Consider the following 18,257-nt stretch of genomic DNA (forward strand, 5'->3'; position numbering starts at 1 on the left):
TGGACTCTACCCACACACTGGACTCTACCCACACACTGGACTCTACCCTCACACTGGACTCTACCCACACACTGGACACTACCCACACACTGGACTCTACCCTCACACTGGACTCTACCCACACACTGGACTCTACCCACACACTGGACACTACCCACACACTGGACTCTACCCACACACTGGACTCTACCCACACACTGGACTCTACCACACACTGGACTCTACCCACACACTGGACTCTACCACACACTGGACTCTACCCACACACTGGACTCTACCCTCACACTGGACTCTACCCACACACTGGACTCTACCACACACTGGACTCTACCCACACACTGGACTCTACCACACACTGGACTCTACCCACACACTGGACTCTACCCTCACACTGGACTCTACCCACACACTGGACTCTACCCACACACTGGACACTACCCTCACACTGGACTCTACCCACACACTGGACTCTACCCACACACTGGACTCTACCCACACACTGGACTCTACCCACACACTGGACTCTACCCACACACTCACTGGACTCTACCCACACACTGGACTCTACCCACACACTGGACTCTACCCACACACTGGACTCTACCACACACTGGACTCTACCCACACACTGGACTCTACCACACACTGGACTCTACCCACACACTGGACTCTACCCACACACTGGACTCTACCCTCACACTGGACTCTACCCACACACTGGACTCTACCCACACACTGGACTCTACCCACACACTGGACTCTACCCTCACACTGGACTCTACCCACACACTGGACTCTACCCACACACTGGACACTACCCACACACTGGACACTACCCACACACTGGACTCTACCCACACACTGGACACTACCCACACACTGGACTCTACCCACACACTGGACTCTACCCACACACTGGACTCTACCCACACACTGGACTCTACCACACACTGGACTCTACCCACACACTGGACTCTACCACACACTGGACTCTACCCACACACTGGACTCTACCCTCACACTGGACTCTACCCACACACTGGACTCTACCACACACTGGACTCTACCCACACACTGGACTCTACCACACACTGGACTCTACCCACACACTGGACTCTACCCACACACTGGACTCTACCCTCACACTGGACTCTACCCACACACTGGACACTACCCACACACTGGACTCTACCCTCACACTGGACTCTACCCACACACTGGACTCTACCCACACACTGGACTCTACCCACACACTGGACTCTACCCACACACTCACTGGACTCTACCCACACACTGGACTCCACCCACACACTGGACTCTACCCCCACACTGGACTCTACCACACACTGGACTCTACCCACACACTGGACTCTACCCACACACTGGACTCTACCCACACACTGGACTCTACCCACACACTGGACTCTACCCACACACTGGACTCTACCACACACGGGACTCTACCCACACACTGGACTCTACCCACACACTGGACTCTACCCTCACACTGGACTCTACCCACACACTGGACTCTACCCACACACTGGACTCTACCCACACACTGGACTCTACCCACACACTGGACTCTACCCACACACTCACTGGACTCTACCCACACACTGGACTCTACCCACACACTGGACTCTACCCACACACTGGACTCTACCCACACACACACTGGACTCTACCCACACACTGGACTCTACCCACACACTGGACTCTACCCACACACTGGACTCTACCACTGGACTCTACCCCACACACTGGACTCTACCCACACACTGGACTCTACCACACACTGGACTCTACCCACACACTGGACTCTACCCACACACTGGACTCTACCCACACACTGGACTCTACCCTCACACTGGACTCTACCCACACACTGGACTCTACCCACACACTGGACTCTACCCACACACTGGACTCTACCCACACACTGGACTCTACCCCACACACTGGACTCTACCCACACACTGGACTCTACCCACACACTCACTGGACTCTACCCACACACTGGACTCAACCCACACACTGGACTCTACCCCCACACTGGACTCTACCACACACTGGACTCTACCCACACACTGGACTCTACCCACACACTGGACTCTACCCACACACACACTGGATTCTACCCACACACTGGACTCTACCCACACACTGGACTCTACCACTGGACTCTACCCCACACACTGGACTCTACCCACACACTCACTGGACTCTACCCACTCACTGGACTCTACCCACACACTGGACTCTACCCACACACTGGACTCTACCCACATACTCACTGGACTCTACCCACACACTGGACTCTACCCACACACTGGACTCTACCACTGGACTCTACCCCACACACTGGACTCTACCCACACACTCACTGGACTCTACCCACACACTGGACTCTACCCACTCACTGGACTCTACCCACTCACTGGACTCTACCCACACACTGGACTCTACCCACACACTCACTGGACTCTACCCACTCACTGGACTCTACCCCCACACTGGACTCTACCCACACACTGGACTCTACCCACACACTGGACTCTACCCACACACTGGACTCTACCCACACACTGGACTCTACCCACACACTCACTGGACTCTACCCACACACTGGACTCTACCCACACACTGGACTCCACCCACACACTGGACTCTACCCCACACTGGACTCTACCCACACACTCACTGGACTCTACCCACACACTGGACTCCACCCACACACTGGACTCTACCCCCACACTGGACTCTACCCACACACTGGACTCTACCCACACACTGGACTCTACCCACACACTGGACTCTACCCACACACTCACTGGACTCTACCCACACACTCACTGGACTCTACCCACACACTGGACTCTACCCACTCACTGGACTCTACCCACACACTGGACTCTACCCACACACTCACTGGACTCTACCCACTCACTGGACTCTACCCCCACACTGGACTCTACCCACTCACTGGACTCTACCACACACACTCACCCACACACTGGACTCTACCCACACACTGGATCCTACCACACACTGGACTCTACCCACACACTGGACTCTACCCACACACTGGACTCTACCACTGGACTCTACCCACACACTGGACTCTACCCCACACACTGGACTCTACCCCACACACTGGACTCTACCCACACACTCACTGGACTCTACCCACTCACTGGACTCTACCCACACACTGGATTCTACCCTCACACTGGACTCTACCCACACACTGGACTCTACCCTCACACTGGACTCTACCCACACACTGGACTCTACCCACATACTCACTGGACTCTACCCACACACTGGACTCTACCACCACACTGGACTCTACCCTCACACTGGACTCTACCCACACACTGGACTCTACCACACACTGGACTCTACCCACACACTGGATCCTACCCACATACTCACTGGACTCTACCCACTCACTGGACTCTACCCACACACTGGACTCTACCCACACACTGGACTCTACCCACATACTCACTGGACTCTACCCACACACTGGACTCTACCCACCCACTGGACTCTACCCACACACTGGACTCTACCCACACACTGGACTCTACCCACACACTCACTGGACTCTACCACACACTGGACTCTACCACACACTGGACTCTACCACACACTGGACTCTACCCACACACTGGACTCTACCCACACACTCACTGGACTCTACCCACACACTGGACTCTACCCACACACTGGACTCTACCACACACTGGACTCTACCACACACTGGACTCTACCCACACACTGGACTCTACCCACACACTGGACTCTACCCACACACTGGACTCTACCACTGGACTCTACCCACACACTGGACTCTACCCACACACTGGACTCCACCCACACACTGGACTCTACCCCCACACTGGACTCTACCCACACACTGGACTCTACCCACACACTGGACTCTACCCACACACTGGACTCTACCCACACACTGGACTCTACCACTGGACTCTACCCCCACACTGGACTCTACCCACACACTGGACTCTACCACACACTGGACTCTACCCACACACTGGACTCTACCACTGGACTCTACCCCACACACTGGACTCTACCCACACACTGGACTCTACCCACCCACTGGACTCTACCCACACACTGGACTCTACCACTGGACTCTACCCCACACACTGGACTCTACCCACACACTCACTGGACTCTACCCACACACTGGACTCTACCCACTCACTGGACTCTACCCACTCACTGGACTCTACCCACACACTGGACTCTACCCTCACACTGGACCCTACCCACACACTCACTGGACTCTACCCACTCACTGGACTCTACCCCCACACTGGACTCTACCCACTCACTGGACTCTACTCACACATAGTTACACTGACACCCCAACACACTCACACATAACATGCACACACATGCATACTGACGCCACACACACACACACAAACTTTCACACTCGCCACATACAGTGCATTCGGGAAGTATTCAGACCCCTTGACTTTCTCCACAGTTTGTTACATTACAGCCTTATTATAAAATGGATTAAATCGTTTTTTCCCCTCATCAATCTACACACAATACCCCATAATGACAAAGCAAAAGCAGGTTTTTAGACATTTTTGCAAATGTATTAAAAAACAGAAATATCACATTTACAGAAGTATTCAGACCCTTTACTCAGTACTTTGTTGAAGCACCTTTGGCAGCGATTACAGCCTCGAGTCTTCTTGGGTATGAAGCTACAAGCTTGGCACACCTGTATTTGGGGAGTTTCTCCCATTCTATTTCATATTTTTTTTAAAGCTCTTTATTGCTGTAAAAGGACCCATAAGTAAGCATTTAACTAATGTAAAGCATACTGTGTCCATAATAAGTATATAGGTTATAGGTTGAGAACTTTTGTGAAAGAGCACAGTTAGAAAGATATGGCATATAGAAGCAAACCGGACGGACATCATGAAAATGATCAGAGAGGTTGAGAGTAGAAGAAGTTCAGGAGTAAAAACAAACAAAATATAATTATTGTAAAATTGACTGTGTCCATTAAATATATATAGTATGTATAAGCTGGAAGTAGAGGCCTAAGCATTGTTGTTCACTAGTTTACTCCAATTAGGGAAGGGGTGGTGGGGTTGGAAAGTAGTAAAGCATTTCACTGTTAGTCTACGAAGCATGTGACAAATATGATTTGATTTGATGATTTGATTTATTACCATACAATTACTACGTCAAAATGGTATATTATATCGTCAACAATGTCACTGACTAAGGAAGACTTCATAAGGCAGTCCATTCATTTGAACAGGGGTAGGCTTAAATATTGCTATCCTGAACAGTGTTATGTTTCTGTTTCAACAGGAGAGGTTACTCCACAGACAACCTGATGGCCACCCCACCAGACCCCCCACAGCCCCAGGGGACAGCAGCAGACCCCCCACAGCCCCAGGGGACAGCACCAGCACCCCCACAGCCCCAGGGGACAGCACCAGCCCCCCCACAGCCCCAGGGGACAGCAGCAGACCCCCCAGAGCCAAACGGAGTCCAAGGAAGCAATTTGACTCAGGTATGGGCTTCAGCTCAACCAACTACAGTGAGGGTAAAAGTATTTGATCCCCTGCTGATTTTGTATGTTTGCCCACTGACAAAGAAATGATCAGTCTATCATTTTAATGGTAGGTTTATTTGAACAGTGAGAGACAGAATAACAACAAAAAAATCCAGAAAAACGCATGTCAAAAATGTTATACATTGATTTGCATTTTAATGAGGGAAATAAGTATTTGACCCCCTCTCAATCAGAAAGATTTCTGGCTCCCAGGTGTCTTTTATACAGGTAATGAGCTGAGATTAGAAGCACACTCTTAAAGGGAGTGCTCCTAATCTCAGCTTGTTACCTGTATAAAAGGCACCTGTCCACAGAAGCAATCAATCAATCAGATTCCAAACTCTCCACCATGGCCAAGACCAAAGAGCTCTCCAAGGATGTCAGGGACAAGATTGTAGACCTACACAAGGCTGGAATGGGCTACAAGACCATCGCCAAGCAGCTTGGTGAGAAGGTGACAACAGTTGGTGCGATTATTCGCAAATGGAAGAAACACAAAATAACTGTCAATCTCCCTTGGCCTGGGGCTCCATGCAAGATCTCACCTCGTGGAGTTGCAATGATCATAAGAACGGTGAGGAATCAGCCCAGAACTACACTGGAGGATCTTGTCAATGATCTCAAGGCAGCTGGGACCATAGTCACCAAGAAAACAATTGGTAACACACTACGCCGTGAAGGACTGAAATCCTGCAGCGCCCGCAAGGTCCCCCTGCTCAAGAAAGCACATATACATGCCCGTCTGAAGTTTGCCAATGAACATCTGAATGTTTCAGAGGAGAACTGGGTGAAAGTGTTGTGGTCAGATGAGACCAAAATGGAGCTCTTTGGCAACAACTCAACTCGCCATGTTTGGAGGAGGAGGAATGCTGCCTATGACCCCAAGAACACTATCCCCACCCTCAAACATGGAGGTGAAAACATTATGCTTTGGGGGTGTTTTTCTGCTAAGGGGACAGGACAACTTCACTGCATCAAAGCGACGATGGACGGTGCCATGTACCATCAAATCTTGGGTGAGAACCTCCTTCCCTCAGCCAGGGCATTGAAAATGGGTCGTGGATGGGTATTCCAGCATGACAATGACCCAAAACACACAGCCAAGGCAACGAAGGAGTTGCTCAAGAAGAAGCCCATTAAGGTCCTGGAGTGGCCTAGCCAGTCTCCAGACCTTAATCCCATAGAAAATCTTTGTAGGGAGCTGAAGGTTCGAGTTGCCAAACGTCAGCCTCGAAACCTTAATGACTTGGAGAAGATCTGCAAAGAGGAGTGGAACAAAATCCCTCCTGACATGTGTGCAAACCTGGTGGCCAACTACAAGAAACATCTGACCTCTGTGATTGCCAACAAGGGTTTTGCCACCAAGTACTAAGTCATGTTTTGCAGAGGGGTCAAATACTTATTTCCCTCATTAAAATGCAAATAAATTTATAACATTTTTGACATGCGTTTTTCTGGATTTTTGTTTTGTTATTCTGTCTCTCACTGTTCAAATAAACCTACCATTAAAATTATAGACTGATCATTTCTTTGTCAGTGGGCAAACGTACAAAATCAGCAGGGGATCAAATACTTTTCCCTCACTGTACACAGGTGACTGTCTTAGAGGACGTACCAGGCGACTGTCTTAGAGGACGTATCAGGCTTTGACATATTGATATGTTTCATTAATTTCACTGATATGATTTATCGCTCATCAATAGATCAGACAAAACCGCCATCTGTAGTGCTCAATATGCACAGCTTTGCTTTTGTACTCGTTGTTTAGAATGTGAGCTATGTAAATCAAAAAAGCCTTGGGTCTTTGAAGTTGTCGGTCTCAGGGAGTAACACGTGCAGCCTGGTGACTACAGAACATTCCTTTAGGCTGGTGGTTACAGGACGGAGAAGAGATGGGTGAGGAACGGGGGATAGATGGGTGAGGAATGGAGGAGAGATGGGTGAGGAACGGGGGAGAGATGGGTGAGGAATGGAGGAGAGATGGAGGAGGAATGGAGGAGAGATGGGGGAGGAATGGAGGAGAGATGGGGGAGGAATGGAGGAGAGATGGGTGAGGAATGGAGGAGAGATGGGGAGGAATGGAGGAGAGATGGGTGAGGAACGGGGGAGAGATGGGTGAGGAATGGAGGAGAGATGGAGGAGGAATGGAGGAGAGATGGGGGAGGAATGGAGGAGAGATGGGGGAGGAATGGAGGAGAGATGGGTGAGGAATGGAGGAGAGATGGGGGAGGAATGGAGGAGAGATGGGGGAGGAATGGAGGAGAGATGGGGGAGGAATGGAGGAGAGATGGGGGAGGAATGGAGGAGAGATGGGTGAGGAATGGAGGAGAGATGGGTGAGGAATTGGTGAGGAATGGAGGAGAGATGGGAGGAATGGAGGAGAGATGGGGGAGGAATGGGGGAGGAATGGGGGAGAGATGTGGGCCACATGTCTGTGATGGACTCATGGTAAGGCTTGAAGGTTAAGTGGCCTTCGTAGTTGTAATAACATGGTGAACACTGGACCAGCCAGACGGCTGTTTCAAACACACTCTTCAGCAGCACACACACCTAAGTGATAATGCCCTGGAAGCCGGTGTTTGGAGGATATATTGGGTGGTGTTAGTCCCTAGACGAAGTTGAGTTCGCCTGGCATAGAAAATGTACTCTCTGGTCAGGACACTGTTGTTCAGAGGAGCTAGCCAACAACACAGCTACAGTAACACAATCACTTCAAACAAGCTGGAAAGACTGCAAACTAGCTGCACTTCGTTTCATTTTACCTGTTTTCTATTGATAGTTGTTTGTATATATCCATAAAAATGATGCCAGCTGATTCTGTCTCGTCCCAACTCGTTCATTACTATGGGACAGCTGGAGGTCGGATTTGAATATTGAAACAATGTTGCAAATGTCGGAGAGACAGACAGCAAGGTTTATACAAATCTCCACTGTTGAAAACGAAATGTTAGTCTAAACTAAATGTCAGATAACGTCTAGATGCTTTTTATAGTGGAGATCAAGTTTATAAATTGCCTGGCTGGGCTGATGAGACAGTGGATTGCGCAGTCAGATGGAACAGAGTAAACAGGCATTTTAACATAATAGATTTAGCCGGTGGTAACATGTGGAATAGACACCAGCTGGAATGCGGTTTTAACCAATCAGCATTCAGGAATAGACCAACCCGTTGTATAAAAACACACAAACACCAGTAGGGGTTGTAATGACATGGTGAACACTGGACCAGTAGGGGTTGTAATGACATGGTGAACACTGGACCAGTAGGGGTTGTAATGACATGGTGAACACTGGACCAGTAGGGGTTGTAATGACATGGTGAACACTGGACCAGTGGGGGTTGTAATGACATGGTGAACACTGGACCAGTAGGGCTTGTAATGACATGGTGAACACTGGACCAGTAGGGCTTGTAATGACATGGTGAACACTGGACCAGTAGGGGTTGTAATGACATGGTGAACACTGGACCAGTAGGGGTTGTAATGACATGGTGAACACTGGACCAGTAGGGCTTGTAATGACATGGTGAACACTGGACCAGTAGGGGTTGTAATGACATGGTGAACACTGGACCAGTAGGGGTTGTAATGACATGGTGAACACTGGGCCAGTAGGGCTTGTAATGACATGGTGAACACTGGACCAGTAGGGCTTGTAATGACATGGTGAACACTGGACCAGTAGGGGTTGTAATGACATGGTGAACACTGGACCAGTGGGGGTTGTAATGACATGGTGAACACTGGACCAGTAGGGGTTGTAATGACATGGTGAACACTGGACCAGTAGGGGCTGTAATGACATGGTGAACACTGGACCAGTAGGGGTTGTAATGACATGGTGAACACTGGACCAGTAGGGGTTGTAATGACATGGTGAACACTGGACCAGTAGGGGTTGTAATGACATGGTGAACACTGGACCAGTAGAGGTTGTAATGACATGGTGAACACTGGACCAGTAGGGGTTGTAATGACATGGTGAACACTGGACCAGTAGGGGTTGTAATGACATGGTGAACACTGGACCAGTAGGGGTTGTAATGACATGGTGAACACTGGACCAGTAGGGGTTGTAATGACATGGTGAACACTGGACCAGTAGGGGCTGTAATGACATGGTGAACACTGGACCAGTAGGGGTTGTAATGACATGGTGAACACTGGACCAGTAGGGGCTGTAATGACATGGTGAACACTGGACCAGTAGGGGTTGTAATGACATGGTGAACACTGGACCAGTAGGGGTTGTAATGACATGGTGAACACTGGACCAGTAGGGGTTGTAATGACATGGTGAACACTGGACCAGTAGAGGTTGTAATGACATGGTGAACACTGGACCAGTAGAGGTTGTAATGACATGGTGAACACTGGACCAGTAGGGGCTGTAATGACATGGTGAACACTGGACCAGTAGGGGTTGTAATGACATGGTGAACACTGGACCAGTAGGGGTTGTAATGACATGGTGAACACTGGACCAGTAGGGGTTGTAATGACATGGTGAACACTGGACCAGTAGGGGTTGTAATGACATGGTGAACACTGGACCAGTGGGGGTTGTAATGACATGGTGAACACTGGACCAGTAGGGGTTGTAATGACATGGTGAACACTGGACCAGTAGGGGTTGTAATGACATGGTGAACACTGGACCAGTGGGGGTTGTAATGACATGGTGAACACTGGACCAGTAGGGCTTGTAATGACATGGTGAACACTGGACCAGTAGGGGTTGTAATGACATGGTGAACACTGGACCAGTGGGGGTTGTAATGACATGGTGAACACTGGACCAGTAGGGGTTGTAATGACATGGTGAACACTGGACCAGTAGGGGCTGTAATGACATGGTGAACACTGGACCAGTAGGGGTTGTAATGACATGGTGAACACTGGACCAGTAGGGGTTGTAATGACATGGTGAACACTGGACCAGTAGGGGTTGTAATGACATGGTGAACACTGGACCAGTAGAGGTTGTAATGACATGGTGAACACTGGACCAGTAGGGCTTGTAATGACATGGTGAACACTGGACCAGTAGGGGTTGTAATGACATGGTGAACACTGGACCAGTAGGGCTTGTAATGACATGGTGAACACTGGACCAGTAGGGGTTGTAATGACATGGTGAACACTGGACCAGTGGGGGTTGTAATGACATGGTGAACACTGGACCAGTAGGGGTTGTAATGACATGGTGAACACTGGACCAGTGGGGGTTGTAATGACATGGTGAACACTGGACCAGTAGGGGTTGTAATGACATGGTGAACACTGGACCAGTAGGGCTTGTAATGACATGGTGAACACTGGACCAGTAGGGGTTGTAATGACATGGTGAACACTGGACCAGTAGGGGTTGTAATGACATGGTGAACACTGGACCAGTAGAGGTTGTAATGACATGGTGAACACTGGACCAGTAGGGCTTGTAATGACATGGTGAACACTGGACCAGTAGGGCTTGTAATGACATGGTGAACACTGGACCAGTAGGGGTTGTAATGACATGGTGAACACTGGACCAGTAGGGGTTGTAATGACATGGTGAACACTGGACCAGTGGGGGTTGTAATGACATGGTGAACACTGGACCAGTAGGGGTTGTAATGACATGGTGAACACTGGACCAGTAGGGCTTGTAATGACATGGTGAACACTGGACCAGTAGGGGTTGTAATGACATGGTGAACACTGGACCAGTAGGGGTTGTAATGACATGGTGAACACTGGACCAGTAGGGGTTGTAATGACATGGTGAACACTGGACCAGTGGGGGTTGTAATGACATGGTGAACACTGGACCAGTAGGGGTTGTAATGACATGGTGAACACTGGACCAGTAGGGGTTGTAATGACATGGTGAACACTGGACCAGTAGGGGTTGTAATGACATGGTGAACACTGGACCAGTAGGGGTTGTAATGACATGGTGAACACTGGACCAGTAGGGGTTGTAATGACATGGTGAACACTGGACCAGTGGGGGTTGTAATGACATGGTGAACACTGGACCAGTGGGGGTTGCTAGTCTTATAAGTATTGCTGGTGATGCCCCACTAGCATGCGTGAATAAACACACACGCTTTCATATAGCTACATTCCCCATCTCTGGCTAATCCAAAGGACAGTGTTTTGGCAGGAAGAAGTATCTCTAATGATCCACTGTATCCCTGCACACACACACACACACACACCACAGACCACACACCACAGACCACACACACACACACACACACACACACCACACACCACAGACCACACACCACACACCACAGACCACACACAACACACACCACAGATCACACACAACACACACCACACACACCACACACACCACACACACACACCACAGACCACACACACCACACACACCACACACACACACCACAGACCACACACACACACACCACACACACCACACACACACACCACACACACACACCACACACACACACCACACACACACACCACACACACAGACACACACATCCTGATGTAGTCTTCTGGTCTGAGAACACTGTTGTTCTGTTTGTCTTCAGAATCACCTGGGAAACGGAAAGACACAGGAAGAAGAAAGAAAGGTGACTTCCTCCTCTGGGCCTCCTGTAATGTTTCCTCCTCTGGGCCTCCTGTAATGTTTCCTCCTCTGGGCCTCCTGTAATGTTTCCTCCTCTGAGCCTCTGTAATGTTTCCTCCTCCGAGCCTCCTGTAATGTGTCCTCCTCCGGGCCTCCTGTAATGTTTCCTCCTCTGAGCCTCTGTAATGTTTCCTCCTCTGGGCCTCCTGTAATGTTTCCTCCTCTGAGCCTCTGTAATGTTTCCTCCTCCGTGCCTCCTGTAATGTTTCCTCCTCTGAGCCTCTGTTTCCTCCTCTGAGCCTCCTGTAATGTTTCCTCCTCTGGGCCTCCTGTAATGTTTCCTCCTCTGAGCCTCTGTTTCCTCCTCTGAGCCTCTGTAATGTTTCCTCCTCTGAGCCTCTAATGTTTCCTCCTCTGAGCCTCTGTAAAGGTTCCTCCTCTGAACCTCCTGTAATGTTTCCTTCTCTGAGCCTCCTGTAATGTTTCCTCCTCTGAGCCTCCTGTAATGTTTCCTCCTCTGAGCCTCCTGTAATGTTTCCTCCTCTGACCCTCTGTAATGTTTCCTCCTCTGGGCCTCCTGTAATGTTTCCTCCTCTGAGCCTCTGTAATGTTTCCTCCTCTGAGCCTCTGTAATGTTTCCTCCTCTGAGCCTCTAATGTTTCCTCCTCTGAGCCTCTGTAAAGGTTCCTCCTCTGAACCTCCTGTAATGTTTCATTCTCTGAGCCTCCTGTAATGTTTCCTCCTCTGAGCCTCCTGTAATGTTTCCTCCTCTGAGCCTCCTGTAATGTTTCCTCCTCTGACCCTCTGTAATGTTTCCTCCTCTGAGCCTCTGTAATGTTTCCTCCTCTGGGCCTCCTGTAATGTTTCCTCCTCTGAGCCTCTGTAATGTTTCCTCCTCTGTGCCTCCTGTAATGTTTCCTCCTCTGAGCCTCTGTTTCCTCCTCTGAGCCTCCTGTAATGGTTCCTCCTCTGGGCCTCCTGTAATGTTTCCTCCTCTGAGCCTCTGTTATGTTTCCTCCTCTGGGCCTCCTGTAATGTTTCCTCCTCTGAGCCTCTGTTTCCTCCTCTGAGCCTCCTGTAATGTTTCCTCCTCTGATCCTCTGTAATGTTTCCTCCTCTGAGCCTCCTGTAATGTTTCCTCCTCTGAGCCTCTGTAATGTTTCCTCCTCTGAGCCTCCTGTAATGTTTCCTCCTCTGAGCCTCTGTAATGTTTCCTCCTCTGAGCCTCTGTTTCCTCCTCTGATCCTCTGTAATGTTTCCTCCTCCGAGCCTCCTGTAATGTTTCCTCCTCTGGGCCTCCTGTAATGTTTCCTCCTCTGAGCCTCTGTAATGTTTCCTCCTCTGAGCCTCTGTAATGTGTCCTCCTCCGAGCCTCCTGTAATGTTTCCTCCTCTGGGCCTCCTGTAATGTTTCCTCCTCTGAGCCTCTGTTATGTTTCCTCCTCTGAGCCTCCTGTAATGTTTCCTCCTCTGAGCCTCTGTAATGTTTCCTCCTCTGAGCCTCTGTTTCCTCCTCTGATCCTCTGTAATGTTTCCTCCTCCGAGCCTCCTGTAATGTTTCCTCCTCTGAGCCTCCTGTAATGTTTCCTCCTCTGAGCCTCTGTAATGTTTCCTCCTCTGATCCTCTGTAATGTTTCCTCCTCCGAGCCTCCTGTAATGTGTCCTCCTCTGAGCCTCCTGTAATGTTTCCTCCTCTGAGCCTCCTGTAATGTTTCCTCCTCTGAGCCTCTGTTTCCTCCTCTGAGCCTCCTGTAATGTTTCCTCCTCTGGGCCTCCTGTAATGTTTCCTCCTCTGAGCCTCTGTAATGTTTCCTCCTCTGGGCCTCCTGTAATGTTTCCTCCTCTGAGCCTCTGTTTCCTCCTCTGAGCCTCCTGTAATGTTTCCTCCTCTGAGCCTCTGTAATGTTTCCTCCTCTGAGCCTCTGTAAAGGTTCCTACTCTGAACCTCCTGTAATGTTTCCTTCTTTGTGCCTCCTGTAATGTTTCCTCCTCTGGGCCTCCTGTAATGTTTCCTCCTCTGAGCTCTGTAATGTTTCCTCCTCTGGGCCTCCTGTAATGTTTCCTCCTCTGAGCCTCTGTAATGTTTCCTCCTCCGTGCCTCCTGTAATGTTTCATCCTCTGAGCCTCTGTTTCCTCCTCTGAGCCTCTGTAATGTTTCCTCCTCTGGGCCTCCTGTAATGTTTCCTCCTCTGAGCCTCTGTAATGTTTCCTCCTCTGGGCCTCCTGTAATGTTTCCTCCTCTGAGCCTCTGTTTCCTCCTCTGAGCCTCTGTAATGTTTCCTCCTCTGAGCCTCTGTAATGTTTCCTCCTCTGAGCCTCTGTAAAGGGTTCCTCCTCTGAACCTCCTGTAATGTTTCCGTCTCTGAGCCTCCTGTAATGTTTCCTCCTCTGAGCGTCCTGTAATGTTTCCTCCTATGAGCCTCCTGTAATGTTTCCTCCTCTGACCCTCTGTAATGTTTCCTCCTCCGAGCCTCTGTAATGTTTCCTCCTCTGAGCCTCTGTAAAGGTTCCTCCTCTGAACCTCCTGTAATGTTTCCTTCTCTGAGCCTCCTGTAATGTGTCCTCCTCTGAGCCTCCTGTAATGTTTCCTCCTCTGATCCTCTGTAATGTTTCCTCCTCTGAGCCTCCTGTAATATTTCCTCCTCTGAGCCTCTGTAATGTTTCCTCCTCTGAACCTCTGTAATGTTTCCTCCTCTGAACCTCTAATGTTTCCTCCTCTGAGCCTCCTGTAATGTTTCCTCCTCTGAGCCTCTGTAATGTTTCCTCCTCTGAACCTCTGTAATGTTTCCTCCTCTGAACCTCTAATGTTTCCTCCTCTGAGCCTCTGTTTCCTCCTCTGAGCCTCCTGTAATGTTTCCTCCTCTGAGCCTCTGTAATGTTTCCTCCTCTGAGCCTCCTGTAATGTTTCCTCCTCTGAGCCTCTGTAATGTTTCCTCCTCTGAGCCTCCTGTAATGTTTCCTCCTCTGAGCCTCTGTAATGTTTCCTCCTCTGAGCCTCTGTTTCCTCCTCTGAGCCTCTGTAATGTTTCCTCCTCCGAGCCTCCTGTAATGTTTCCTCCTCTGAGCCTCTGTAATGTTTCCTCCTCTGAGCCTCTGTAAAGGGTTCCTCCTCTGAACCTCCTGTAATGTTTCCTTCTCTGAGCCTCCTGTAATGTTTCCTCCTCTGAGCCTCCTGTAATGTTTCCTCCTATGAGCCTCCTGTAATGTTTCCTCCTCTGACCCTCTGTAATGTTTCCTCCTCCGAGCCTCTGTAATGTTTCCTCCTCTGAGCCTCTGTAAAGGTTCCTCCTCTGAACCTCCTGTAATGTTTCCTTCTCTGAGCCTCCTGTAATGTTTCCTCCTCTGATCCTCTGTAATGTTTCCTCCTCTGAGCCTCCTGTAATGTTTCCTCCTCTGAGCCTCTGTAATGTTTCCTCCTCTGAACCTCTGTAATGTTTCCTCCTCTGAACCTCTGTAATGTTTCCTCCTCTGAGCCTCTGTTTCCTCCTCTGAGCCTCCTGTAATGTTTCCTCCTCTGAGCCTCTGTAATGTTTCCTCCTCTGAGCCTCCTGTAATGTTTCCTCCTCTGAGCCTCTGTAATGTTTCCTCCTCTGAGCCTCCTGTAATGTTTCCTCCTCTGATCCTCTGTAATGTTTCCTCCTCAGAGCCTCCTGTAATGTTTCCTCCTCTGAGCCTCCTGTAATGTTTCCTCCTCTGAGCCTCCTGTAATGTTTCCTCCTCTGAGCCTCTGTAATGTTTCCTCCTCTGAGCCTCTGTAATGTTTCCTCCTCTGAGCCTCTGTTTCCTCCTCTGATCCTCTGTAATGTTTCCTCCTCCGAGCCTCCTGTAATGTTTCCTCCTCTGAGCCTCCTGTAATGTTTCCTCCTCTGAGCCTCTGTTTCCTCCTCTGAACCTCTGTAATGTTTCCTCCTCTGAGCCTCCTGTAATGTTTCCTCCTCTGAGCCTCCTGTAATGTTTCCTCCTCTGAACCTCTGTAATGTTTCCTCCTCTGAACCTCTGTAATGTTTCCTCCTCTGAACCTCTGTAATGTTTCCTCCTCTGAGCCTCCTGTAATGTTTCCTCCTCTGAGCCTCCTGTAATGTTTCCTCCTCTGAGCCTCCTGTAATGTTTCCTCCTCTGAGCCTCCTGTAATGCTGCCTCCTCTGAGCCTCTTTTTCCTCCTCTGAGCCTCCTGTAATGTTTCCTCCTCTGAGCCTCTGTAATGTTTCCTCCTCTGAATCTCTGTTTCCTCCTCTGAGCCTCCTGTAATGTTTCCTCCTCTGAGCCTCCTGTAATGTATCCTCCTCTGAGCCTCTTTAATGTTTCCTCCTCTGAGCCTCTGTAATGTTTCCTCCTCTGAGCCTCTGTTTCCTCCTCCGAGCCTCTGTAATGTTTCCTCCTCTGAGCCTCTGTAATGTTTCCTCCTCTGAGCCTCCTGTAATGTTTCCTCCTCTGAGCCTCTGTAATGTTTCCTCCTCTGAGCCTCTGTTTCCTCCTCTGAGCCTCTGTTTACTCCTCTGAGCCTCCTGTAATGTTTCCTCCTCTGAGCCTCTGTAATGTTTCCTCCTCTGAGCCTCTGTTTACTCCTCTGAGCCTCCTGTAATGTTTCCTCCTCTGAGCCTCTGTAATGTTTCCTCCTCTGATCCTCTGTTTCCTCCTCTGAACCTCTGTAATGTTTCCTCCTCTGGGCCTCCTGTAATGTTTCCTCCTCTGAGCCTCTGTTTCCTCCTCTGAGCCTCCTGTAATGTTTCCTCCTCTGATCCTCTGTAATGTTTCCTCCTCTGATCCTCTGTAATGTTTCCTCCTCTGGGCCTCCTGAAATGTTTCCTCCTCTGAGCCTCTGTGTCCTCCTCTGAGCCTCCTGTAATGTTTCCTCCTTTGAGCCTCCTGTAATGTTTCCTCCTCTGAGCCTCTGTAATGTTTCCTCCTCTGAGCCTCCTGTAATGTTTCCTCCTCTGAGCCTCTGTAATGTTTCCTCCTCTGAGCCTCCTGTAATGTTTCCTCCTCCGAGCCTCCTGTAATGTTTCCTCCTCTGAGCCTCCTGTAATGTGTCCTCCTCCGAGCCTCCTGTAATGTTTCCTCCTCTGAGCCTCTGTTTCCTCCTCTGAGCCTCTGTAATGTTTCCTCCTCCGAGCCTCTGTAATGTTTCCTCCTCTGAGCCTCCTGTAATGTGTCCTCCTCTGAGCCTCTGTAATGTTTCCTCCTCTGAGCCTCTGTAATGTTTCCTCCTCTGTGCCTCCTATAATGTTTCCTCCTCTGAGCCTCTGTAATGTTTCCTCCTCTGAGCCTCCTGTAATGTTTCCTCCTCTGAGCCTCCTGTAATGTGTCCTCCTCTGAGCCTCCTGTAATGTTTCCTCCTCTGAGCCTCCTGTAATGTTTCCTCCTCCGAGCCTCCTGTAATGTTTCCTCCTCTGAACCTCTGTAATGTTTCCTCCTCTGAACCTCTGTAATGTTTCCTCCTCTGAGCCTCTGTTTCCTCCTCTGAGCCTCCTGTAATGTTTCCTCCTCCGAGCCTCTGTAATGTTTCCTCCTCTGAGCCTCTGTAATGTTTCCTCCTCTGAGCCTCTGTAATGTTTCCTCCTCTGGGCCTCCTGTAATGTTTCCTCCTCTGTGCCTCCTATAATGTTTCCTCCTCTGAGCCTCTGTAATGTTTCCTCCTCTGAGCCTCCTGTAATGTTTCCTCCTCTGAGCCTCCTGTAATGTGTCCTCCTCTGAGCCTCCTATAATGTTTCCTCCTCTGAGCCTCCTGTAATGTTTCCTCCTCCGAGCCTCCTGTAATGTTTCCTCCTCTGAACCTCTGTAATGTTTCCTCCTCTGAACCTCTGTAATGTTTCCTCCTCTGAGCCTCTGTTTCCTCCTCTGAGCCTCCTGTAATGTTTCCTCCTCCGAGCCTCTGTAATGTTTCCTCCTCTGAGCCTCTGTAATGTTTCCTCCTCTGAGCCTCTGTAATGTTTCCTCCTCTGGGCCTCCTGTAATGTTTCCTCCTCTGAGCCTCTGTAATGTTGCCTCCTCTGTAATGCACAGAGTTCATGGTGCCCAGATAACGTTCATGGACTTATTGAGAC

At 49.7% G+C, this 18,257-nt stretch overlaps 1 protein-coding gene across 4 annotated transcripts in view; it reads left to right on the forward strand.

Annotated features, from left to right (window-relative positions):
- The window catches only part of LOC311124456 (ectodysplasin-A-like), a 53,185-nt gene that overhangs the window by 25,063 nt on the left and 9,865 nt on the right, over window positions 1–18,257 (forward strand). For all 4 annotated transcript variants that reach the window (XM_084198602.1, XM_084198604.1, XM_084198603.1 and 1 more), the window contains exons 2-3: window positions 5,377–5,581; window positions 12,177–12,218. In XM_084198602.1, the coding sequence (XP_084054728.1) occupies window positions 5,377–5,581; window positions 12,177–12,218 (247 nt within the window). The remainder of the gene's footprint in view (window positions 1–5,376; window positions 5,582–12,176; window positions 12,219–18,257) is intronic.

This window comes from Coregonus lavaretus (genome assembly GCF_964263955.1).
Source record: "Coregonus lavaretus genome assembly, contig: HAP1_SCAFFOLD_1515, whole genome shotgun sequence".
Taxonomy (NCBI): domain Eukaryota; kingdom Metazoa; phylum Chordata; class Actinopteri; order Salmoniformes; family Salmonidae; genus Coregonus; species Coregonus lavaretus.